This window comes from Aristolochia californica, unplaced genomic scaffold (genome assembly GCF_029961685.1).
Source record: "Aristolochia californica isolate CCGP_79_NKW_82.1479 unplaced genomic scaffold, dmAriCali1.0.hap1 SCAF_2, whole genome shotgun sequence".
NCBI classification, from domain to species: Eukaryota; Viridiplantae; Streptophyta; class Magnoliopsida; order Piperales; family Aristolochiaceae; genus Aristolochia; species Aristolochia californica.
This window is the reverse complement of record NW_027181881.1, coordinates 3,088,061-3,114,792: the sequence shown is the minus strand read 5'-3', so window position 1 is coordinate 3,114,792 and position 26,732 is coordinate 3,088,061. Positions and strand designations below refer to the sequence as shown.

Genomic DNA, 26,732 nt, shown 5'->3' with positions numbered 1-26,732 from the left:
TAAGTTCAGTCTCGTGGAAGGAGGAGGAGTCGGAACCAAACTGAAGTCCTGCACCATCGTGAGTAAAATGGAGGCAACGAGTGAAGGGGGGAACCAAGACGACTTTGAAGATGGATTATGACACCCTTGACTACGGTGTACTGAGCCAAGAAGAAGCAGAGAGCATCGTTGGAGGAGTTCTGCGATAGACTAAGGCTATCGAGGGCCATCTTCAAGCCAACCCAGATACCTATGCGTAACCACGTTTGAGGCTTCAGAGATCATGAGGCATGCAGTGTAAGAGAATAATGCTGTTGCTTGGGTTTGTTTGTGTGTGTGAGAGAGAGGGGAGTGTAATAAAAGTCGAAGTTAATGCAAAGTCTGTTCTATGACAAGCTATTTAATTTTTAAAAGGTGTTGAAGTCTTTAAGACCATTTGATAAAGGATGTTAAAATGAGACTAGTGAAGGGAATATATAGTCTTAGTGGGTCGTAGACAAAATTAACCACAAAAAACGTATCACTTAAATGGAGTACTAAACTATTTTCTTTTCTTTTTCTTAAATAAAATCCATTTATAGTATATACAAATATAAGGAAAAATACGATGCCCAAAAACATGAGATCGCAAAGCTCAAAAGTGAGTTTGTTGCCTTCAAGGCAAAGTGGTGTGATCAATAAAATCTCTTGTGATAGATTTAGCTTTCGAAAAGAAGAGTATTTGCCCTTCGAAACTTCATTTTTTGAGTTGATGTAGTTGATTTCTTCGCCTGAGGTTGACTTTTTGTACCCATTTTACTCTTGCCTCTTCTGGGCTTACTATTTGCACAAGATAGTTCTCTTTCCCTCTCTTGTTTTTGTTAAACAATGCTGCTAGATTGTTCATATGATGTGTTTTTTGTCATGAACTACTTGTCACTAGGGGTGGCATTAAGCTGAGCCGAGCCCGAACCTGCCTATGTTCGAGCCGAGCCTCATCTCGAGCCTAAAATTGTTATCGAGCCCGAGCCCACCGAGTTCGAGCCGAACTTCGAGCCTCAACATACATTTAAAACTTTTCAAAAAATGTATATCAAATAAATATATAAAATTATGCATACATTTTACATAAATTTGGGCATGACTTCTACATAAAATTGGGCATAACCTATATATATATAATTCATGTAGAAGATTGGGCATAACCTCTACTTAAAATTAAGCATAATCTACATATAATACCTGTATAAAATTCGACATGACCTCTATTTAAAATTGGGCATAATCAACATACATAACACCTGCATAAATACTCCATAAAATTGTTTATACATTCCATAACCACTCCAATAAATTGTTTATACACTCCATAAAATAGTCTAAATACTCCATACACTGCATAATATTATAAATAAATTTTATACAATAATCAAACACAACAAAATTAAATGAAATATCACTATCAATTTACAATCACCCAAATAAAAACTATAAATCCATTATAAATTTACAAACTATAGTTATTTCTCTTCATGCTAGAAAAAAATATACGTCCTTGCTTGAGCAAAATCTCACCTATGACAAAAAAAAAAAAAAAAATTAGTTATTAACAGATAAAAAAATATTCTTCCACTACTAGTTACTTAATGTCGTTAAAAATATTAATATTACCATGATGAGAAAAACATCATGTAGCTGGTAGCATTATCTCTGACTTTTCTTCTCAAGCTATAATCATAAATAATAATAATAATAAATAAAACTAAAAAATATACTAAAAAATATCGTAATAAATAATTAATAAAATAAATTCACCTTTTGATTTTTCTTTATACCGTGAAGAGTCCGAACCCAATCACTGCCACAAATCAAAGTTTGAAATGTATTTGGTACCAAGGAAGAACGATACGAGTCTATTACTCTACCACCAGAACTAAATAATGACTCTGAAGCTACTATGGATATGAGAATTATAAGGGGGTTAGTCAACAAACTTAAAATTTGAAGTTCATCTTCATCTCCTGCTTCAAATTCATTTAATTCCTCTACATGAAAATCAATTTCAAACTTGGTGTTAGTGTGGACGAGTTCATATACATTGGAAAACAATTTCCAGTGTTAGTACCCCAAAATAAGAAAAATATAAAAAACAAGAAAATGAATAACTTATAATAGTATACTTAATTAAAACATAATATTTAAACCCCAAATTAGGTAAAACAAACATGATTACAACACAAATAAGTAGTTTAATGTATAATTAAAATAAATTAAAATAAATTAAAATATTAATTATTTAAATTAGATATTATATTATTTAATGATTGCAGTTTATTATACATTAATACAATAATTACGTGAGCTAATTAACTGTGTACATGATTAATTATAAAAAATAAACAAGAAAATTTGATCAAATGCTAACTTTAACACACTATATTTTTACGTATTATTGCATCGTCCAGAGGAAAAACAGGCTGAGAATAGGATTTGCAATTTTTTTTTTATTTTATAAAAATCACACGTGCGAAACTCGCATGTGTGAACTGCACGTGCGAGTTCGCATGCTATGCGGGACGGAGCGTCGAGGGGGGAAAATAATCTCCCCCCCTCAACTTAGGTATCCGAACTTTAGGTATCCGGGGGTTCTGTGCCGTTCGACGAGAGTGGTGGTTGGCTGATTTGACGGCGACAACATGCGGTGGTAGGGGGTGACGACGACGGGAGAGGATCCAGAGCAGCCGCTCTAGTTGGGTACGATGAGGCGACGACGAAGCTATGGGAGTCGATGGCGACGACAATGAGACGCAAATAAGGCGATGAGCAGGGGGAAGGATTAGGTGAGGCGTCGACGGAAGGGGCACCGATGGCGAGAGGGAGAAGGGAGATGGAGGCCGAGAGAGGGAATTTCGTAGGAAGAAGAGAGAAGGGAAGGAGGAAACGAAGAGAGCGAGGGCGGGAGAGAGACCGAATTTTTTTTCGTGAGAGAGAGTGCGAGACTCCCAAAAATTTGCCCCATCCCTCCGCTCGTTAAATTAAAGAGTCGGCTAGCAAGCCGACGAGCCGAACCTGGCTCTGCTCAAGCTCGACTCGTTAACTTAAACGAGCCCATTTCTAAGTTCGAGTTCAGCTCGAGCTCGATATATAACGAGTCGAATTGAGCCGGAACCAAGCCGAACACAAGCTGCTCACAAGCCGGCTCAGTTCGAAGCCACCCCTACTTGTCACTTTTTGTATATGGGTTGTTTAAATAGTCTTTTGACAATTGGCCGGATATGCTACTAGAAATTTCCTTTGTCGGCTTTTTGAACTGAGATACAACAAGAGTTAATTGAGAGTAGACAAAGATGAGAGATACCTAGATTATTTGGTCTTCTACTTCTGCACTTGCAGTTGTCATCGAGTAGTCGATTTCCTTAATACAAAAAGCTGATTAAGGATTCTATCTAACCTTGCTACTGATGTAATGGGTAGATAGAAAGAGCAAAATTTATGGATTCACATTGAAAAAAGACTTTGGTTCGATGTAGTTCTAGTCAATTGGTTTTGTTTTAGTTTAGGAAATGGAAACAAACAAGAAGGCAGAAGCACAAATCTTTTGTTGTTAGTCCAACAACTCCAAGCCAATAAACTTGAAAAAGAGAAAAGAACAAATATGGGTAGGATCATATTCTAGAAATTAGATTGTTATTTAGGGGAAATTAATTGAGACTAGTTGAAACACTAACTCCCAAATTATATCTGTAATTTTAACACTAACTCGTCATTTACACTAAGCCGATCAGCCCCAATTAATTGAGACTAGTTGAAACACTGACTCCCAGATTATATCTGTAAGGCAGTTCTTTGTAAATAACGAGGTGAATGGACAACCCTCACTCTTATCTCATACGGAAAAGCTGCTCAAAAAATCTAAAAAACCAGAGGTTCAATCTTCAGTGCAATTAATAATTGTTCATGTTATTTCACTGGTTTGTGTAAGTGGTTAGCTAATGAAAACTTGTTTTTGAGACAAGGCCTTTTCTGCCCACATCAATATTGGATTTGAAGGTAGGCTCACAATTTCTGAGTTTAGAAACCAGATGGAGAAACGGAAGCTTTCTTCATACTTCTTTCATTAGTTTCCTCTCAACATCCATAATCAAATGGCCTTGAAGACTTACGACACCTTTTAAGCATTAAATAACATGTAATTCAACAGACTTTATTACACTCCGTGCCCTTTATTACACTCCCTTCTCTCGCTCTCAGACACAAACCCAAGCAACAGCTTTATTCTCTTACACTGCATTCCCCATGATCTATGAAGCCTCAAACGTGGTTAAGCATAGGCATCTGGGTTGGCTTGAAGATGGCCCTCGATAGCCTTAGTCTGTCGCAGAACTCCTCCAACGATGCTCTCGGCTTCTTCTTGGCTCAGTGCACCGTCGTCAAGGGTGTCATAATCCATCTTCAAAGTCGTCTTGGTTCCCCCTTCACTCGTTGCCTCCATTTTACTCACGATGGTGCAGGACTTCAGTTTGGTTCCGGCTCCTCCTCCTTCCACGAGACTGAAACAAAGACGTAATTCTCGTTATCCACAGCAATAACCCGGTTCTTCACATATTTAAGGTCCTTCAAACCTGCATTTGTCGACAAAAAAAAAAAATCAATAAAGAACAAGGTCGCATCACCTGCATTAATTTGATCATGCAGATGTTTGGTAAAGACTCATGTTCTGAACGTGCAAAGACATATATTGATAAACGAACTGACCTTCGCCAAAGTTGAATTGTGTCACTGAGCCGACTCCACCATCGCCTTCTAGGAGCACAACGCTAGCTACCTGGTTGGGAATGAGCTTCGGAATCAAGTTCCGGGTGTCCATGGAGGCCTTCCATAGCCTAGCAGGAGACACAGGAGAGATGAATACCTGACTATAGCTACCAGCAACCATGTTTAAGATTTGTGGGTGAGTTGAGAAAAAAACTGGAAGGAGACTCGAGGAGGGGTTGTACAGGCTTTGTTGAGAGAAGCACGGGCGGAGACGTGGTATTTATGGACCAGTGTGAGAAGCCATTATCGGTATTCTAGTGAAGAACGTGTTTTTCTGCGAGAATTAGAAAATGGGTAGGCCGGATGCAGAAGACTCTGATCACCGACTTAGTCAATAGAGACGGCCTTATGATCAAGGCGCATCAAATAAATTAGCTTCTGATATCCATGGCTATGCGCAAGGAAAAAGAATATAAGATATTTGAAATGGATAGGAACGATCCCAAAGGATTTGAGATAGGATTCGTGTTCCTTCTGTAACAGGAAAACCTTTTCCGTGCTTTTGATCTTACGGGGAGAAATCAAACAAGAAAGAAACAAATCCCATTCCTTGGGCGAAGGTAACAGCGGATCCCATTTCTGGACGAGTACAAGCTGATTGTCAACAATCCTATGGAACCACGTCTTTTTTCACAAAAACTGATGAAGGGTCGGATAAAAGATGAATATCTCTGTTCATGATTTCCAGCTACCGAATTCTTGGCAACCAATTAGAAAATGTTTTTGGAAGATCTTTTAAATTATACGATATTCTTTTAATCGGATAAATTCTTAAGATACATCTATTATATATGGTTATATATATATAACCATATCTTTCCACTTATTACATACATAATCACATCTTTCCACTATATAGTTTAAAATTTGTCAAATTGTAAGAGGCTTTGGTCTACTTCTTTTTAAATAATTGATTTTTGAAAGATCTTTTAAATCATAGGACATTCTTTTATCTAATAGATGTTAAGGAATAGTCCCACATGGATTAATGAGAACAAAGATCTTGAGTTTATTAATTGAAAAAAAGGTTTCCTAAGATTGCTAATCATTTTGGGATAGGCCTTGGACCCAACTTCACATGGTATCTAGCCTACCCATCGCGGCTTTGGTCGAATCAATGGTACAGGCGTGTCGAGTCGCCTCATAAACCTAAACCAACCGACAAAATATATTCTCCCCTCCGAATTGTTAATCTTTTCCATTTCAATTTGAGAAGGTTAACTGATTTCGATTTTCCTCTTTTTTTCTTCTCTATTAATACACTCGAATGCCGTTGAAGCTTTGATTTATCTCCGCCTGCAAGACTTTCGAGACCTCTCTTCTTGGTGTCCTTATAAATCATTTGTGCTGAGTACCTATCATCGTCTTTTGAAGTTCGGTGATGTGTGATCTCTCCTGTATAATGGAGTATCTCCTGTACTTATTTTTCAGGAATACTTGCATTTAGTTTGTGTAAAGGACACAATTGAAGGAACAACGAAAATGGAATGGTCCCACAATGACATCAATTGTCTCATGTAAAGGATGAAATAGAGGAGAAAGGTTAGTCAAGAGTGTATTTGAGCTTTTGAAATTTCAATATTCTCATGGGTTCGTTTGTTAAGGAGAACCATTTCCCCGAAAGTTGTATCTTCACTTTGTCACCCGATGTTTGAAACTCTGTTTTTTAGTCTCACATGAGATCTAAATCTTCTATTCGAGAAATAATAAGTCTTAGTTGAGTTGAAATAAGATAACTTCTCCTTTGTCCTGTAAGAAGCAATTCAAGCCTCTGAAGAGGTTCTTGATCCTAGTGGAGAGCTTGGTGTTAGTTTTGGCTACCAGTGCAACACTAATCATGGCAACACATCCCTCTTTAATCCTGATTTTGAGTCTTCAGAAGGGATTCTAATAGAAAACCCCAATTTTAGGAGAAGAAGCGGCTCTTTTTCTTGTTTATCTGGGCAGCTCTTGGGGGGGGGGGGATAACGTCCACAATGAACTTGAAATGAAGTGAAGAATTCAATTCATCTTTGATTCAACTTCAACTCATCCTTGGGTATTAGTGTAGACGAGTTTAAGTGCACTTGAAAACAGATTCCAATGTTAGTGTCCCCAAATGAAAAGTATGATATAAACAAGAAAATGAGTAACATTTTATAATATATTTAAATAGAACATATATCTAAACAAATAATTAACCAAAATAAACATGGTTACTGCACTTATAAGTGATTTAACATGTAGTATTAAAATATATTAATATCCTAATTAATGAAAAATTATATTATATTACTTAATGATTATAGTTTATTATAGTTTTTAATCATGTTTGCTTAAAAACAAGTAGCAACTAGTTTATTCGAATTGATTCTTGAGCCTATAAATACACCAAGTGTTTTTATCTTTAACAACGACTCGACCACTAAATTTCCAATGTTATTATATAGCATCTATTAGATTATAAGAAGAAAGTTGGTTACCAGAATAAACAAATATCCTATAATTTAAAAGATATTTCGATATCAATTATTTAAGTGGAAGGGGACCTAGCCTATTACAATTAAACAAATTAAAAGCAACAAAGTGGAAAATGCAATAATGTAGATAATAGGTGGAAAGATATGAGCATGTATAAAATAGATGTGTCTCAAAGAAGATATCTGAACAAAAGAATATCCAAGAAGATCTTCTGAAAGCAATTATTTCATAGGAAGTGGCTATATTTTTTCAATATTGAAGTATTAAAAACTGAATAGTGGAAGATATGCACGATTATGCATATAATAGATGTCTCTTAAGAATTTATCCGAATAAAAGAAAGTTTTATTTGGTTGCCAGTAATGCGGTAGGTGGAAATCATAATCAGAAATACTCGTCATGATCCAACCCTGCATCAGTTTTGTGGTGTATCAAGTGAAAAAACACCCGGTTCCATGGGATTCTATTCATCAGTTCTGTGGGGGTGTCAGTAGCTGTCTCTATTAACCAATTCGTTGATCAGAGTCTTCTTCTACATCCCGCCTACCCCATTTTTTACTTCTCGTTAAAAACACGTTCTTCTCTATAATACCGATAATGGCTTCCACGCTGGTCCATAAATACCACGTCTCCGCCGGTGCTTCTTTCAACAAAGCCCATACAACCCCTCCTCGATTCTCCTTCCAGTTTTTTTCTCATCTTACCCACAAATCTTAAACATGGTTGCCGGTAGCTTTACTCAGGTACTCGTCTCTCCAGTCTCCCCTGCTAGGCTATGGAAGGCCTCCATCGACACCCGGAACTTGATTCCGAAGCTCATTCCAGACCAGGTAGCTAGCATTGTGCTCCTAGAAGGGGATGGTGGAGTCGGCTCAGTGACACAATTCAATTTCGGCGAAGGTTAGTCCGTTTATTATTATAACTCTTTGCACATTAAAGACAAAGAGTTTTTATCAAACAACTGCATGATCAAATTAATGCGGGTGATGCTACCTTGTTATTTATCATTTTTTTGTCGACAAATGCAGCTTTGAAGGACCTTAAATATGTGAAGAACCGGCTCGTTGCCGTGGATGACGAGAATTACGTCTTTAAGTTCAGTCTCGTGGAAGGAGGGGGCGTGGGAACCAAACTGAAGTCCTGCACTATCGAGAGTAAAATGGAGGCAACGAGTGAAGGGGGTACCAAGACGACTTTGAAGATGGATTATGACACCCTTGACGACGGTGCACTGAGCCAAGAAGACGCCGAGAACTGTTAGGGAAAAACCGATTGTAAAGAGACAAGTAATCATGCACAACACAATATTTTACGTGGTTCAGCAAATTGCCTACGTCCACGGGAGCTTTAAAGGATTTCATTTCAAATCAATTTTCGATTACAGTACAATAAAGAGGTTTCTCTGTTACAGTAGCAGCGTCGTCCCACTGTCTCTCAGCTGCGACGACTCCCTGTTATCTCTACTAGTAACACCTGGAAAACCTCACTGTAGCAGTCTCTGCCTACAGCCACTATTGCCTCTACCTCTTCCTCTGTAGCAACTGCTACCTCTGCCTCTACCTCTGCCTCTGTAGCAACTGCTACCTCTGCCTCTGCCTCTGTAGCAACTGCTACCTCTGCCTCTGCTTCTGTAGCAACTGCTACCTCTGCCTCTGCCTCTGTCTCTGCCTGCAACAACTGGAAGGCCTCCTTGCTGCATCTGCCTACAGCCACTGGAAGGATTCCCAGCTGCAATGACTCCCACTGGAATCTGCCCTCTGACACCGGTGAGTCCACGACTCTACCTCGGGCATCGGACGAGTCTATGACTCTAGCCTCAACGGCGAGTCTACGACTCCAGTCTCTGGCAACGGGCGAGTCTACGACTCCAGCCTCAATGGCGAGTCTACGACTCTAACCTCTGGCAACTGGGTGAGTCTACGACTCCAACCTCAATGGCAACGGACGAGTCTACGACTCCAGTCTCTAGCAACGGGCGAGTCTACGACTCCAGCCTCAATGGCGAGTCTACGACTCTAACCTCTGGCAACTGGGTGAGTCTACGACTCCAGCCTCAACGGCAAGTCTACGACTCCAACCTCAATGGCAACGGACGAGTCTACGACTCCAGCCTCAACGGCGAGTCTACGACTCCAGTCTCTGGCAACGGGCGAGTCTACGACTCCAACCTCAATGGCAACAGACGAGTCTACGACTCCAGCCTCAACGGCAAGTCTACGACTCCAGCCTCAACGACAAGTCTACGACTCCAGTCTCTGGCAACGGGCGAGTCTACGACTCCAGCCTCAATGGCGAGTCTACGACTCTAACCTCTGGCAACTGGGTGAGTCTACGACTCCAGCCTCAACGGCAAGTCTACGACTCCAACCTCAATGGCAACGGACGAGTCTACGACTCCAGCCTCAACGGCGAGTCTACGACTCCAGTCTCTGGCAACGGGCGAGTCTACGACTCCAACCTCAATGGCAACAGACGAGTCTACGACTCCAGCCTCAACGGCAAGTCTACGACTCCAACCTCAACGGCAACGGGTGAGTCTACGACTCCAGCCTCAACGGCGAGTCTACGACTCTAGCCCCTGCCAATGGCGAGCCTCCACGGCTCTGCCCTGATCTAAGCATATCCTCTCTTTCGGCACCAGCGAGTCCCGGTGAGACCAAAGCTTACTGCTTTGTCTTCTTGGTAAGACCGAAGCTCACTGCTTCGTCTTCCTGCCAAGACCGAAGCTCCAGACTCGTCTTCCTGCGGAGACCGAAGCTCCTGCTTCATCTTCCTGCGGAGACCCTCTCTTCCGGCGACAGCAACGACATCGCACGGCAATGCTCACAGTGCATGTACTGTATCTCACAGCAGCGTCTGGAACGGCGCCTCTGCTGTATCTCACAGCAGCATCTGGAACGGCGCCTCTCTGCCTGCCACGGCAACACCGAGAGTCCCACTGTCTCTCGGTTTTCCGGCAATGGCATCGGAGTTCCGAGCTCCGGCGACGGCAACAGCGCCGAGCCCGAGCTCCTCCTCTGCTTCCGCTGCGTCACTCTGAACAACGCTGGAGGTCTCTCAGGCCTGAGAGACTCTCTGCTTCTTCTCACCAGAACAGCGTCGCCCAGCAGCTCCGGCAACGGCAACCTCTGCGGCTCTCTCCTCTCCGGCGACGGCGAGCCACAGTGGCTCGCCTCTCTGCTGCAACAGCACCGACGACGGCACTGGCGTCGTCAGTGGGAATCCGAATCCCCTGTCTTCCGGTACCGAGAGTCCCAAGCTCCCACTGCTTTGGGGCAGTGGCGTTGTCCGAGCTCCTCTCTCTGGCCAGTCCCGGGGCTCCCACTCTCTGGCTACCTCTCCGTAGCCTTCCAACTGACTCTCACTCTATCAGTCTCAACGGGAGAATAAATCACTTACCTCGACGCATCCCGCGTTCTGTAAGTCCCGAGCTCCGGCTACGGCAACAGCAGCGAACAGCAACTCTGTTCTCTGCTTCGGCAAGGAATACCGCTCGTCCCGACGAGCTCTCTCGCTTCCTGGACCAAGCGTTTCTTACAGAGATCCTTCTCTGTAAATCCCGAGCCTCTCTCTGTCACCGACGACGGCGAGACCTCTCTCTGCCGGGTCCTCTCTCTGCAGGGCTCTCTCTCTGGCACGGGCGACGCTCGTCCCGAGCTGCTCTGGGTCCGAGCGTCGCCTCTCAGCCCTCTGCTGCTTCCTCTGCGCCAAGCTCTTCTCTCCGAGAGCTCTCACTCCCGGCGACGGGAGTTCCGATGGAACTCACCTACCACTGCACTGGTCGAGGCTCAGATGGTCTGTCAGCACCATCTCGGTAAATCCCGATGAGAGATTCCAAATCTCCAACAGGAAGGAAACTCAAATTTTCCTTGCGTGTGTAGTGAGAGAGAGTATCAGGGGCCCACCTCTCTGCCGCTGGCCCCGATACTTCCTGACAAGAACATCGTTGGAGGAGTTGTGCGCCCGACACAGGCAATCGAGGGCCATCTCCAAGCCAACCCAGATGCCTATGCGTAACCACGTTTGAGTCTTGAGACATCATGTATTGTTGTTGCTGTTGCGTGGGTCTGTGTGTGAGAGAGCGAGAGAGGGGAATGTAAAATAGGGCAAAAGTAAATGGAAAGTCTGTTGTATGACATGTTTTTTAATGTTTAAAAGGTGTTGAAGTCTTCAAGAAGTATGAAGAAAGTCTCCATGTCACACCATCTGGTTTATAACTTCACAAGTTTTGAGTCTATCTTCGAATCCAAATTGATATGGGCAGAAAAGGTCTTATTTCGAAAACAAGTTTCCTTATCAACTAACTACTAACACAAATCAGTGAAATTACATGAACAATTATTAATTGCTAACCTGCAGTTGACTTCCATCTGATTCACAAGTCGGCAAGAAATGATAAAACCTTAAAGAAAGAGATTAGTTTGATTGCTTAAGCAGAGAAAAAGATAACTGATAAAAGATATTGTGCTTCATATTTGTCTAACCTGCATCCAAATTACTCAGATTTTCTATTTTCCAATGATAAAAGATAGTGTGCTTCATAATTGTCTAAGCTGCATCCAGACTATTCAGATTTGCTATTTTCCAATGCAAGAAACTTTTTTGGGGGAAGATTAGCCTCAATCAGTAATTGGGCATCATTTGCAGTAGTAGAATTGGGAGCACTGCCACTGGGCATCCTTCTGTCTTTCTCTACTTGAGAGTCATCTTCCTTGTCAAGGATATCTAATGGCTGCAACACTCACAAGAGTTCTCTTCAACTTTCTCAAACTTTGGTTTGATTAAGGAACCATAAGCAGCAAGAACCTCCCCATCAGCAGGTTTTGCAATGTCTTGCAATTCTTCAATGTTTCTCCCAGACCAAACATAGTAAATACCCAACTCAGTAATGGCCAGAACAAACAGCCCTACATCAGACTGCTGACTCTGTTCCTTTCATATCAATACAAGCAGCAGGATGATCTTGAAATATAAACCAAATCAAACATGTGATTTGGTTGATATAGTGCACAATAAAAAAGGTAAAATAAGAAAAATATAAGATGTTCAAGTATATGAAGAAGCCTTTTCATACTAGGCTACATAGACTTACTTTTCGATGTAATTGGAACTTGTAATGTAGAGATTCCAACAAAGTACAGTCAGATAATCCCCCAAGGAAAACTTCGATGTGGTTATTAGCTGCACGAAGAATGGACTGATCCCCCAGGAAGCCCTGTCATATATCCCTTGCAGGGATATGAATGGAATAATATTAAAACATAAGGGCCTTTTGGTAATTAAATGAAAAGGTCAGACTTAGGAAGGGTTTATGGTTTAGGGAAAAGAGAAACAAGAGGGGGCTCAGAAAGGTTCCCGGGATTTCGAGAGGAAAGGAGAAACGAAGAAAGAGAAAATAGAGAGAGGGCGCGATGGAAGGAAGAAGATAGCAGAGGAAGAAGAAGGTAAATCCGAAACTGCGTCTTTCTCTTTTCCCCTCCTCTTCAACCTCTTTTAATTTCGGGTTCGTCTTTCGATTTTCGGAAGGAAAAGTCTTAGCTTTTCTTAGGTTAAATGACGTTTGTTCTTTCGTTGGATTTAGATTTTGAATTATTGTATATGGTAAGTTCGAATCCGGGTTACCTCTCCCCATTTCTTCACTCCTCTTGCCGATTTTCCTAATTTCTATTATATCTTCTGTTCTCATGATTCGCCATTTAATCGTTTGAGTTTGAGGTTGAGGTCAAGTGTCCTCGGCTCGAATTTTAAACTATTAGGGTTTTGAGAAGAAGTGTTTTGTTCGGTTCGAATGTGTTGACTGGTGTATTGAGTTTCAGATTTCTGAATTGATGGTTTTTGTTGGATTAAAACTAATTGGGTTCTCAAATTTCGTAGTTTGGGTTTTGATTAAGCATGAATAGAAGTTTAAACTGGGTTAAGCATCTGAAATTGATGTTTTCAATCCGGATTCAGAATAATTGAGTTCTGAAATTTTATTCTTGTCTCAATTTAAGCTTGAGATTGAGTTTATAATTTCGAAATTGAAGCTCCTGAATTGGTTTAGGGTCAAAATTGGTTCTGAAATGTCATGTTTAGCTTGATTTAAGCATGATTGGAAATAGGTTGGGTTTAAAAATTCTGAAATTGAGATTCCTTAATTGGATGAGGGTTGATTGGGTTCTGAATTTTCATATCATATTTCGTTTCAAGCATGACAGGAAGTATAATTGGCTTATGATCTGAAATTGAAGTCCTAAATTGGACTTAAACTAGTAGTCCTGAAATTTCATGTATTGTTTTAGTTTTAAGTATGACTAGAAGTGTATTGACTGATATCTCTGATTTGAATTAATGCTGAATTGTCTATTTTGGAATTTTCTTAATTTATTCTGGGGAAGCATGATAGAGATACAATTGGAGTAGGCTCTGAATATTAATGTCTTAAATCTGGATTTAGGCTAATAAGGCTCTGAAGTTCCATAGCTTGTCCCAATTAAGCATGCTTGTAGGAATATTGGAATTTAGGTTTTGAAATTGAGTGTGTGTGATTTCGATTTTAGGATGTTAAGGATTTGAGAATTGATTTACTGTAACCAGAGCTTATATCATTTCAAATTGGGCATAAAATAGAGGAGTGATAGGATTTTTCTATATGAGTGATGGAAAGACTCTTTAGTGAGGTTAACTTTCTGATTATTCCCCTATTATATACTTGCTGATGTTTATAACCTTCAGTAAGCAAATTTATTTACATACACAGTTACACTAACGTTTTAGACATTGTGGGAGTTTCCTGTTAATGCTTAGACTTGTTTGAGATTTTTGATAGGTTCATCTTTTAATTTATTATGAACCAGTGGGAATGTCTCCCTCTTTATGAGAATTCTACAGCCATTTGATATGCAGATATGAATTGAGATTCGTATTAAATTAGAAGCATTTCGAGTTCTGCAATTGTGTGGTTCCTTGTATTTTGTGTATAACTAGTCAAGGGTCAATGTGGGATATTGAAATTGAAGATTGTGATTTAGGTTGAAGTGGTTTATGTTTCTGAATTTTCAGATACTCCTTCAGTTCAGGCAGAATTAATGGGGTATTGAACAGGGTTGTTGAAATTGAGGGCCTGAAATCATTTATGCGTGGCTAGGCTTTCTGAAATTCCTGGTTTTGTTTAGTTTGCACTGGACTAATCGGGTATTGAACAGGGTTGTTGAAATGAGGGCCTGAAATAAATTATGCATGGTTAAGGTTTCTGTGTTTTTTTAAGGTTCTGTCAATTTGTGTTTAGTTTAATGGGTATTGAGCAGAATGCTTGAAATCGAGGGCCTGAATTAAATCATGCATAGTTAAGCTTTCTGAAATTCCAGGTTCTATTTAGTTTATGCTTCGGTAGTTGGGTACTAATTTTGGATTACTGAAAATCTAGAGTTTGAAATTTGTTTAGGATTGTTGAAGTTCAGAAAAATCTCATGTTTTGTTCATTTTAGGTGGGTGCATAGTGATTTTAAATCTCAAAGATCAATGGTCTGATTTTAGATTAAGGCTAACTGGTTCTAAAACTCATGTTTCATTTTGTTCCAAGCATGATTAGAAGTATATCAAACCCGATTCCTGAAATTGACAGTTCTAATTTAAATTAGGAATGGTTGAGCTTTGTAAATCCGTGTTTCATTTTGGGTGAGTAGGAGTAGAGGTATAATGGTTCAGGGTTTTAAAAATGTTGTTTATAGGGTAATGAGTCGAAGAATTCACTAGAAACACTCTTGTGGGATTGATATCATATTAAGGTGGTATGCTGCAAAGCAAAGCTGTCTTCTTGAGAAACAACCTTTTAGGATGAGTTTAGAAATTTTGTTGACATAGGCAGTGGTGTGTTAGATTGCAAGGGTCCCATTCTATTTCAGAATCTACTAACGGGGTTTATCACTTAAAATTGATGTCTCAACCATAATGATATTCAAACTAGTCCAGTTGTGAACTTTCTTATTGACAACCATAAGGTAGACCATCTTAATCTTATGGACTGAACAAAGGCCAAATGAATGCTGAGAAATCGTAGGGTGAAGATTTTTCATATAAATACTAAAGTGTAAGATTGTGGGATTGAGTGAAAGGCTCTATAATGAGCAATTGTGAGTTGCTTGTTTATCATTTTAATGTTATGCTCTTCCTTTTCTTCTGGCTACCTTCCTCATTCATATGTAAGCATGTTAGAGAGTTGGTTGTTCTATGGTTGGAAATTATTACATGTGCACAATTTGAAAATCTAAGTATTCGGTTATTCATGTTGATGACAACAAATTTACCTTGAAAGAGAGACATGGGAATGGGGATGGTGAGCCTGTGACTTGTGAAGTGACTGTATATGATTTTACAAATATTAAGGGGATGTAATTACAGTATTCTGCTAATTTGCCTTGTATTAACTTGGGGAAAGCCTAAGAAGCCAGCTTACATCCTGGTTTCTTGTATCACTATACAAGGGTGTTGATGAAAATTCGGACTTTTTCTTTTGTTGAGAAATCTCGACACAAGCCTCAAGAAAGAATGCATGTTTTGAAGGATTGTGAATGAAATCCTTCAAAATTAGCTTTTATGCCTAAAGTATATGAAACCTTGCTTGCTAGAAATAATGCTCACCCAACAGGGAATTTTGTGGTTGTGTGGATCTCAATATGGTTGTACTAAATTTATTAGCTTGTTCTAATGGACCATAGAAATTCTTACAAGTCAGCCTCCTAGATGTTTATGTTAGGTTACTCTTTATGTGAGTCAAATGGATAAGATTTTGAAATATAACTGAAGTGAATGATTCTACTGTATTTTACTTTATTGAGTTAGAGATTATTTTGGAAACTGATAAAATGATTCATTTTACACTGTTAAAATTATGTTTACATGCCTTGTGGTAGACCACTTCTTCAAAGGGGTTAAATGTGCGTCTTATTTTGAGATTCCTGCATTTATAATTATTAGAGAAATGAGTTGGTGCCATCGATGTTAAATGTATGTGTAGTTACATGGCCAAATTGATGAGTTGCCATCATTGAGGTCATTTGTATGTGTTATAATTACTATTATGAGTTCCTTCTTTAGTAGGTTTGATTAAGAATGGTTGAATTTTAATTAGGATGAGAATGAGTAATTAGACAAAGGCTGATACTCTTCCAATTGACTCTTGTTGAATCTGTTATTATCTATTGCAGTTATGAGTTTCTTTATATACTATACCTTTATTAAGAAAGATTATTGTGCCTTGGTTCTACAAGTTTTTAATCTCCATGTTAGGAGAATATGCAAGTATACTCATGTGCTAATGGTAGTTTATAAAGGAAATTGGAAAGGTGGAATGACTAGGTTGTTATTCTTGTGTTGGATGAGACCTTTGACTAATGTTTTATAACAAGAATTGAGAGCTATGGATTAGTAACAAATTCCATGTCTCTGAATATATGTTTCAAGTAATTGTTATATGCAATATTGAAAACTATGTGTATAAATGTAATACCCTCATTTAGTATATGCATTAATAGTGAATAAAACATTAGGGACTTGGACTAAGAGTTTTATAATACAACACTATTTCAAAAAAAAAAAAAAAGAGTCTTATAATATACTTGAGTGAATTGTCATAATTAAACTTACTTAGTTATAAGTGTGTGGAACTGTGGATTCCTTTTAAATAAATAAATAAATAAATAAAACCTTAAGATTTACCCTTGGTATATGGGGCTAAACATATGCTTACAATTGAATGTGTTCGAAATTTTTGGAAGAATCAACAATCTTCAACTGTTCGAAATGGTAGCAAAGCAAGTCCAAGCCTTATTATTTCTTGGCCAGAAGTAAAGGCAAGATTTGGCAGTGAACAGTTACACCACTCTGAATGGAATTTATGAGAGTGGGAGGTGTTTGGGGAGAAAATTCCTTCATATGTTTGGGCTTGGAAGAAATTTCATAATTTTAGCTTAGTCATTTTGGGAGGAACCTGCAAAATTTCAACAATATTCAAAGCAGAGGCAACTGTTCACTAAAAAAAAAAAGAGAGGCAATACTAATCCTCACAAATTATAATTAGTAAGCAAAATAAAACTTGGTAACATGGTGATCATTTTCTAAGGTCCATTCTGCTTTCTCTGGCTGGTCAGCATTGTGCTGTCTGCTGCTGGTTGATGATCCAGCCTTCTTTTTTATATGCTTACTATATTAGCACATTCTATTAGGGCCACATTTTGACATCCACATTGTACTTACCAAGAGATAAATCCATTTTTTATTGAACTTTTTTACTTTCTTTCTGAATTTCATGCATGACATGAGAGCGACCCAACCATCTCTCACAGTTTTATTGTCCTATGAAAATGTGTTTTTGAGGGGAATCACTATTAGCATGTCAAAGATTTACATTTATTATCACTTTTAGCATGCGAGGTGGAGCCTGTATTGACGGCTATTTATCACAATGATAGCATATGAGCTTGGATATTTGTTATGTTAAATGTGTTAGTTAATGTATAGAATTGTTTGTATAGAAGTCATTTGCGTCTATAATTTGCTGAGTATTGTTTAGTGGAAATCTTGTTATTTGCTGATTATGATTTCTAGCAAGCTGACTCTTGTTTGGTATTGCTATTGGTATTTTTTGCGACCTTATCAGAATTGTTTGAGAATTTTGATATAAAAGAGAGGAAATATGCCCAAAATAATGGAGATTGAAGGTACAGACGATTTGCATGATTTCAATTCTTGTCGGATCAGTTCTTTAGAGGAAGAAGATGAGGTTGAAGAAAGAAATGATGAAGTAGAAGTAGAAGAAGAAGATGAAGAAGATGAAGAAGAAGTGGAAGTACCTGTAACTCTTGGTTTTGTTGAAAAGCCTAAAAGCCCATTCTTTCTGTTACGGGAATTATTTCCAAGCAAGGCTGGAGGAGTGCCGGTGAAGCATCATTTCTTTCTTTTATTTGTTTTTCTTTTTATCACAATTTTGTTATTTGGCTTACTTTCTAAAACCTACATTGTCTGACTTATTGCCCACAGGCATGGTTGAATCCAGTTGACCTCCCTTCTGGACAAGCTTGTGTTTGTGATATCTGCAGGGAGCCTCTGCAATTCTTGCTTCAAGTACTTGAGCTTTATCTCTTTCAGAACGTCAAAATATTTGAACTGACTTGACGTAATACTTGAATGCTCTAACTCGTACTTCATAATGCATTGATTATTACTATTTTAGGTATCTTGAAATTTTGACTGTGCTTTGATTTTGGTCTAAGAACATTTACGGGCCTCCTTCTGTTAGTCCAAAACTGGGTGTAGAACTTTTATTTGATAGTGTTTTACATTTTTTTTTCACTTCCATATAAACTCTTAGCAGTATTACCATGTGGATGTCTACAAGGAATTGTTGCATTAGGGAGTGAGAGAGTTACTGGTTGATCCTTAATAACTTGCTTTCCAAATGGAAGTGAACAAACTATATTGATTGCATATGACTATGATTTTGTAGGTTTATGCACCATTATCTGAGAAGGAATCCACATTTCATCGTACACTCTTCTTGTTTATGTGTTCATCAATGACATGTCTACTCCAAGATCAACATGAACAATGGAAACGTAAACCTGAGAAGCGAAATCGAAGGTATTTACTGAGCCATTAAGTAAACATCATCTTGTTTGCTTTGTTTCTAAAGCTCTCTATGCTCTAACACTCATATTGTTTCCCAAGTGTGAAGATTTTTCGCTCTCAGATGCATCGCTCAAATTCTTTCTATTCAAGTGAACCTCCAAAATATGACGAGACTGACAAACCCTCTGGTTGTGGAGGTAAGTTCTAATGCTGATGTAGAGTCAATTGATGAGGTAGACAACTATAGCTTCATTTTTTTTTTTTTCATTTCTATTTTTTATTTTTTATTCTGGGTGTGTAAGGAATTAGGCTCTCTTTTATTGGTCCAATCCTGTAACCTATTGGGTTATTTGTAGTCCTAATCCTAACAGTAGCAAAGATTGGATATCTGCATGCATGAATATTTTCTCTGCTAATATCATGTTCTTCGGAGCATATTTTTCGTGGTTATATTTGGTATAGATTGGAAGTTGGGCTTCCCTGTTATCTCTTATTTTCAAATTATGTATGCTATAGAAGCTGAGAATTGCTATCCTTACTATAGGACACTGTAAGTGATCTTTTCCAGTTGTCTGATCCATCCTTCTATTGCTTTAGCTGCACTTTGTTCTTGGTGTGGTACATGGAAAGGAGAGAAAGCCTGTAGTAACTGCCGGAAAGCTCGTTATTGTTCTGAGAAACACCAGGTTTGTTTGATATACATTTGGTTTTCTCATCAATTAAAAACAGATTCAATGGTCACATGGGGGTTTTGGGTTCAAATCTCTCTAGGAGTAAAGGGAATGTTTGTTCATGTTTAATCAACATTCAAAAAAAAAAAAAAAAAGAAAAGAAAGAAAGAAAGAAAAAGATTCATGGGCAGTTTGTTTGGTGTTCCAGGTTTTGCATTGGCGAATGGGGCATAAGAGTGATTGCTCGAGGATAGAACTTTCTTCTCCATCTTCTGATTCTTTGCTGAACAAAAGCCAAAACAATTTATCTGCATCTTGTAGAGGTAATAGGCTCTAGAAAAGTTCAAAAATCAACTAGGAAAGGAGTATCATGTTTTTGGTTTTGAATGAGACTAAAATAATTCATGGGTATCAGTTGCCAGCAATACTTTGTGGCCCGAGTTTGAGATTGTAAACGAGGAGGAAAGCATGTATGATACCAATGTGCCTGAAGCTGGTAGCTCTGCAACATCATTGTTTTCGAACAGCCAACTGGATGAAACATTTAATTCTATATTGGACAAGTTTGAGGTACAGTTCCATTTCTTCACTTACAAAGTTTGAAACAATGTTACTTGGTGGATTGTCTCATATACTTTTTGAACATGTAATGATCTATCTGTAGGGAAATGATGATAGGAAAAGTTGGGCATCTTTTCAAGAGCGAATAGTCAAAGCCCCTCAGCAGGTGTTGAGGTGTGTGCTTACTTTATACTGTTATCTGTTTGTTGAATAGACTTCATGTTGATAAATCTAGATATTGAACAAAAAAACTCTTATTTCAGCAAAATGTCTATATCATTTCTCTTAGATCTTTTGTAGCTCATCAATGCTATGGAGGTTTATGTTTTGATCCCTAACAGATACTGTAGAGAACCTAAGGCTAAACCGCTATGGCCCATGTCAAGTGGTCGACCATCTCAAGTAGATATTCCAACATGCAACTACTGCAGTGGGCCTTTGTTGTTCGAGTTTCAGGTACAAGGACATATCTTCACATTGGATTCACCTTACTGTGCTTATATGCACTCTTGGATCGACTCCCATGTAGATTCTCCTGAAAACTTTCAAGGCACTTTTGAAATTTGTCTTGGCATTTCTTATTACAGGTTCTACCTCAACTGCTTTATTACTTTGGCGTGAGAAACGACCCAGATTCTCTTGACTGGGCTACTTTAGCTGTCTATACCTGTGCAGCCTCCTGCGAAGGGACCGTGAGTTACAGAGAGGAGTTCGCTTGGGTTCAGTTGGCATCTCCATCAACAATGTGATTCCCTGCCTTATGTTTGAACGGGTTTACTTAGGTTCAAAATTTTGTCGTGGTCGTAGTCTAAATTCAATTTTTATTTTTGCTGAAGTAAAATCTGTTGAACCGGACAAGTCTTGACCTTGTAAATTAATGTTCCTGCTGTTGCTTAATTTCCCCATTCTACCTCCCCTCGGCGAGTCTCCCTTTCCATGCCTTTTTTTCCTGCACTCTTTTTCTTTCCTTCCTCTTTTCTCTTCCCTCCGTATTTTAAGGCGAAGAAAACCGAAGAAGACCGCCGGTGGGTATGCAAAAATCGAAGAGCAACCAGTACAGTAAGAGGCTGATCCACAGTTATTTGGTGTGAATTGGTTGTCTGATGGCTGTGATCGGATGGACGAGTTAGTGTTTTGTTTTTCACACCTAATTTTGATTTTATGCCTCTTTGTTTTCAAGATGCACCTCCGTATTATTCATTGCTACTTTTGCAAAATCTAAATCATTAAAAACTCTAAAGAGCAATTGCACTGGAAAATTTGAGAACCACTTTTAAATCAGCGCATGCCCATTTCTTGCTTAGTTCTTTTTAGACATTCTTCCAGTGCTTGTTCTTCATATTTTAACCAGGCCTGAAATTTTCAAAACAAGTGTTCGAGATGATTTGAGCAATGTCAGTAAAAGTTCTGCCATGCAATTGGAGGAATCACATTCTAGTGACGAAGAAGAATGGACTCTCTTGACATCGAAACCAACAGAGTCGGACCCATTAGATGTTAATGTGAATGAACCATAACTATGTAGTCCTAACCCCCCTAATAGATTGACCCCGAAATAACATATCCAAATTATAAGAAATCCCGCAGAAGCCACAATTGCGGAATTCACTCCTTGCAAACTTTGAGCCGTTCTAGTATTCGAATATGGTCCCGAATAAGCATAGATCCGGAGATTCCCGAATAGGTTAATCTTTCGAACTGCTGCTGAATCCATGGGCAGCCAAGAGACAACCTGGCGAACTGAAACATCTTACAATCCCAACGTTTTTTATTTAATATCCCAATAAACCGTTTTTTCCTCTTTCCGGGTGGTAAATATTTCTCAAAACATGGAGTGTGAATCAAACCCATGTTTGAATTGAAACTGAGATACTGATGAAAGTTCTTCCCTTCTGCCAGTTGTGTCCGAAAGGGTTTCGATAAAAAATCGAAACAATACTCCTAGTCGATTGGAATTGAGAAAATTGTTCTTATTATTACAAGCATACGATTCATAGGGAGATAAAGAAATAGATTGAGCAGGACATCAGTGCCCCTTATCCAAGTAACATGAAGAAGCTAAAAATATAAATAATAAAAAAATCTAATTAAATAATTTAATTTAATTAGAATATAATTAATATTTAAAAAATATTTTTAATTATAAAAATGAAAATAAACATATACATATATTATATTATTATAATATAAAAATAATATAAAATAAACAAATCAAGTTCTCTTTCGGAGTCAATTTGGGATCCAATTCGGGATTTTCCTTGGGAGGTAAATACTATCGATTTATACCGAAGAAAAATGTTCTCTATTGATTCAAACGCTGTACCTATGGGATAGGAGGAAGAGGAAAAACCGAAGATTTCACATATGATCGAAAAATCAATCTGATTTATTTCGTACCCTTCGCTTGACGGGAAAATTAGGTCCGCGTGCCTAGGACTTGATCTTCGCTCATCTCTCCCCTCTCGTCTCCCTCTCTCGGCCTCCCCCTTCTACCCATCTCCTTTCCGTGTCTCTCTCGGCCTCACTCTTCCTTCTCCCTCTCTCGTCTCCCTCTCGGCCTCCCCCTCTTCTCACTCTCGGCCTCCCTCTCCCTGCTCGCTCTCGCTCTTCTCTTTCCTCCCCCCTCCCCCCCGGATTTCCTTCGATTTAACCTATTCCGGTTTCTATTTTCTTCGATTTTCGACATTTAGGCGTCGATTTCTTCGATTGGGCTTAGATTTCCCCATTCGGCGGTGGTTTTCCCCAAATTTCAGAAGGTAAGCCGAAACCCTAATTTTTTTCAACTAATTTAGTGTTGTATTTGATTTAATTTTAATTTCTGTGCGTAATTTATCTTGATTGTGGCCTAATTGTGGGATTTAGGGTTCAATTTCATCTTGATAGGGTTTAATTTCGGGATTAGAGTTGGGGTTTGGGACTTTTAGGGTTTTTAAGGTCTAGGGTTTAGTCTTTAGGTCTGGAATTAGGGTTTATGGTTTTTTCAAAAAAAATTATGGTTCTCGATTTTTGGGGTGATAGTGTTTTAAGGGCTTAGGGTTTAGTGTTTGGGGCTTTTAGGGGTTTTAAGGTCTAGGGTTTAGGGTTTATTTTAATTTATTAGGGTTCTCGGTTAAGGTTTAGGATTTAGGGTGTTTAGTCCAGTTCAAACAATGCGGAGTCGCCTACATGGGCGTCCATTAGCCAATGAAAACCGACCCCCATCACTGTACGATGTACGGTTCGTAGTGACTGCAAAGTCATATGGGGCTCTACCAAGGGTATTTGATGAATTTGGATTTGATGAGTGTGTTTTTGCATTGTTCTAATCATCTGCAATGAAATTAGTTCGATTAATTTTGAAATGTTTTAGAATGTTGTTGAATATGTTTGAAGTGCTATGGAATGCTCTTGCCATGTGGTGAGGAGATTTGGGTGTTATAAATATCCACTACATGGTATTTTATTTTTTGTTGGTTGTGTTTCCGTGTGTCCCTAGTTACTACGATGGGTAATGGTTGTCTGATAAAATTTATTTGTTCTGTTTGCAAAACCCAGACCAGTAATTTGCTCGACTGCTAGAATTGGAGCTAGCGACTATTCGACGAGACACACGCGCAACACCGTTTGGTTTGGTGGCTGTCGTTCATCATAAAACCTGAGAGTGGGAATTTTCACTCTCCCCCTTTCCATTGAAAGCGAGAACTGGAAAACCCTAATCTCCGTGGGTTTTCCGATTCCAATGGCAGGTGGAAAGATCCAGAAACGGAAACTAGCTGCGTCTGCTGCCGTAAACCATTACCAGGGGGGTGTTCCTTTCCACAAGTCAAAAGGACAGCACATACTGAAAAATCCCATGCTAGTAGAAACTATTGTTCAGAAGTCGGGTATCAAGACCACAGATGTTGTTCTTGAAATTGGTCCCGGTACTGGTAATCTTACTAAAAAGCTCCTTGAAGCTGCCAAGTCTGTTATTGCCATTGAGTTAGATCCTCGCATGGTTTTGGAGTTGCAACGCCGCTTTCAAGGGACGCCATTTTCTAATAAACTGAAGGTATTCATTGTTACTTTATTTTATTTTTCAAAAGTTTCTTTTTGGTTTTTAATTGATTTGATCACAAGTGTTTAACTGTTCTCTCTTGTTTTTAAAATAACAATGACAAAGCATTATGATAGTTGGGGATTGCTGCATGTTTCATATTCTTGGCTGATAACAACCGTTGTTCTGCTCAACAGATGCACACATACACGCCAAAAAAAACCCATTTTATCTCTGCCTTTTAATCTACCAATGCGTTCATGCATCTGTTCTTAGAACAGGACTAGACATAATTCTTGTAAAAGCAAACTAAATTGATGAACATCATGAATTACAGTAACTGTCTTTTCATGTAACAAGCTAGAGAGTTGCCCTTTTCTGCTAATTGAAAGGAGTACACAAATATAGGGTTTCATGAGCAATTTGAGGTTTCTCATATTGTATTGTCCATTCTTCATCAAACAGTTCCATACAGAGGTTCTCCCGGTGTTCATTCTTTTGTCCCTATGAATTTGCGCCTTTTAGAGGATGATATAGATGCTCCTAGTCAATTTAGTTAATCCATGTTCTCTTTTTAAACAATAGTTTTTCATATTTTGGGTATTCTCTTTACATTGCCTTTTAGAGGATCTAATTTGATGGGTGTTTTACAGGTTATACAAGGAGATGTTCTTAAATGTGACCTTCCATACTTTGACATTTGTGTGGCAAATATTCCATATCAGATCTCTTCCCCCCTCACTTTCAAGCTCTTGTCTCACCAACCAGCCTTCAGATGTGCAGTTATTATGTTCCAAAGAGAATTTGCCATGAGACTTGTTGCTCAACCAGGTGATACTCTATATTGCCGGCTTTCAGTGAACACTCAACTTTTGGCCCGGGTCTCTCATCTCCTCAAAGTAGGAAGAAATAATTTCAGGCCTCCTCCAAAAGTAGATTCTTCTGTTGTTAGAATAGAACCAAGGAAGCCACTTCCGCCTGTGAGTTTCAAGGAATGGGATGGGTTAGTTCGTTTATGTTTCAATAGGAAGAATAAAACACTGGGCTCAATTTTCCGCCAAAAGTCTGTTATTTCGTTACTGGAGAAAAACTATAAGACACTGCTGTCATTGCAGAATTTGCAAAGTGGGTCTTCTAGAGTGGAAGACGATTTGGGTGTTTTGGGGGATACTAGTGAAGACCACAGCATGGAAGTTGACGGGGGAAGAGATGACGATGAGATGGAGGTGGAGGATGGAGAGGTGAATGTTGGAGATGAGTCCGATTTCAAAGAAAAGGTTTTAGGGGTGTTGAGACAAGGAGACTTTGAAGAGAAGAGATCTTCAAAGCTCACTCAAGTGGACTTTTTGTATCTGCTCTCTCTATTCAATAAGGCCGGCATACACTTCTCATCATGCTGACAATTTTGACAGGATTAATATCCATTTTGGTCACTTCTTATTTTTGTAGCCAGCAAAAATTAGTTCGATCCTCTTATTTTATGATTACTTCTCTTTCATTTAGATGAGTTAAAGTTGTTATGGATTGCAGTAGTGTGACTCAAAAGTGCGAATTTGTAATGTATTTGATTAAGAGTATGCAGAAGGTTTTTATTGCTTGAATTTGTGTATGACATCCCATTGAAGGCAACTATGTAATGAACCAGGAAAAGTGAGTTATGCCGTTTCAGTTGAAAGGCTAGGCAGGTGTTTTTGAAAGCAAAAGCCACTTGAGAAAATCAATTATGTGAGTTTCATTGCATGTTATTAGGCTCTATAAGTATCTTGTAGTTGTCATACATCGTTGAGGCTCATTGACTGCAATTGAAACAAAACGTCTTAGGTGGCATTTATGCTGAACTTCCTTGGATATGGGCAAGTTGTTCAATGTACCGGAGAATTACACAATGAAACCATCAATTTTTCTTTAATTTCTTGTGCAAATAACTGAGAAAAGTTTCAGCTGTCTAGAATACACTGGTTAAATCTTGAAAGATAAATAATAGCTAAGATACATAAATCACAATAGGAAGGAAAGCTTTTAAATTTCTTGAGTTGGATAACGGTAGAAATTAAGTGAGATGTACATGGTGATAGCGGAAAGCCATTAAGCGTCAATGAATCTAATGTCGAAAGTGTTGGGGTGAATCTGCCAAACATTTAGGGCCGCATACTCTTCTAAGCATTCCTTCAACTGAGCTTCACTGTAACCCTGCACAAATTATAGATACAAAACATCAGAATATCGCCATGGATATGATGGAAGCTGTAGGTAATTAACTATTACAAGATGAATGACTATTCAACATGAGCAAATATATGTGATTCAGTACAAAGGCGATCCACCAGAGCAGCACTTGCATAGTCCTTGGGAGCTTCATGAACCTGATAGCCAGTGCGATCACCCTCATATTGATGATGAAAGTAGAGACAAGTTGCTCTCATCTCTTGACAGGCCAGAGCAAACTTCATATCGGAATCAGGTTGATTTTCACTTTGTGAAGATAATCTTAATACTAAGTTTTTTTGTCTTATTTCTGTGACTTAGCTTGTATACTTGTGATTGATTATCTTTTACTTACTGCAGGATTATTACGGAATCCTGAAACTAAAACAGGTTGCACATAAATCTGATTTTCTCAACAGGTATTTTTTCTGAATCACATCTCA

At 38.8% G+C, this 26,732-nt stretch overlaps 3 protein-coding genes across 3 annotated transcripts; all 3 read left to right on the top strand.

The window, feature by feature from the left end:
* The first annotated feature begins 7,952 nt into the window (after positions 1-7,952).
* On the top strand, positions 7,953-8,494 carry LOC137956893 (class-10 pathogenesis-related protein 1-like). Its single transcript, XM_068804557.1, has 2 exons — positions 7,953-8,133; positions 8,262-8,494. The coding sequence occupies exons 1-2, from the start codon at positions 7,953-7,955 to the stop codon at positions 8,492-8,494; spliced, it is 414 nt and encodes a 137-aa protein (XP_068660658.1).
* Positions 8,495-12,583: 4,089 nt separating this feature from the next.
* On the top strand, positions 12,584-20,968 carry LOC137956439 (uncharacterized). The gene is made up of 11 exons (XM_068803938.1): positions 12,584-12,677; positions 17,870-18,148; positions 18,250-18,333; positions 18,716-18,849; positions 18,937-19,034; positions 19,435-19,523; positions 19,717-19,831; positions 19,924-20,078; positions 20,173-20,243; positions 20,411-20,525; positions 20,657-20,968. Exons 2-11 carry the CDS (start codon positions 17,906-17,908, stop codon positions 20,816-20,818), a joined length of 1,266 nt encoding a protein of 421 aa, XP_068660039.1. The 5' UTR covers positions 12,584-12,677; positions 17,870-17,905; the 3' UTR covers positions 20,819-20,968.
* Positions 20,969-22,343: 1,375 nt separating this feature from the next.
* Positions 22,344-25,777, top strand: LOC137955881 (ribosomal RNA small subunit methyltransferase-like). Its single transcript, XM_068803080.1, has 3 exons — positions 22,344-22,825; positions 23,604-24,099; positions 24,738-25,777. Exons 2-3 carry the CDS (start codon positions 23,788-23,790, stop codon positions 25,482-25,484), a joined length of 1,059 nt encoding a protein of 352 aa, XP_068659181.1. The 5' UTR covers positions 22,344-22,825; positions 23,604-23,787; the 3' UTR covers positions 25,485-25,777.
* The last annotated feature ends 955 nt before the right edge of the window (positions 25,778-26,732 follow it).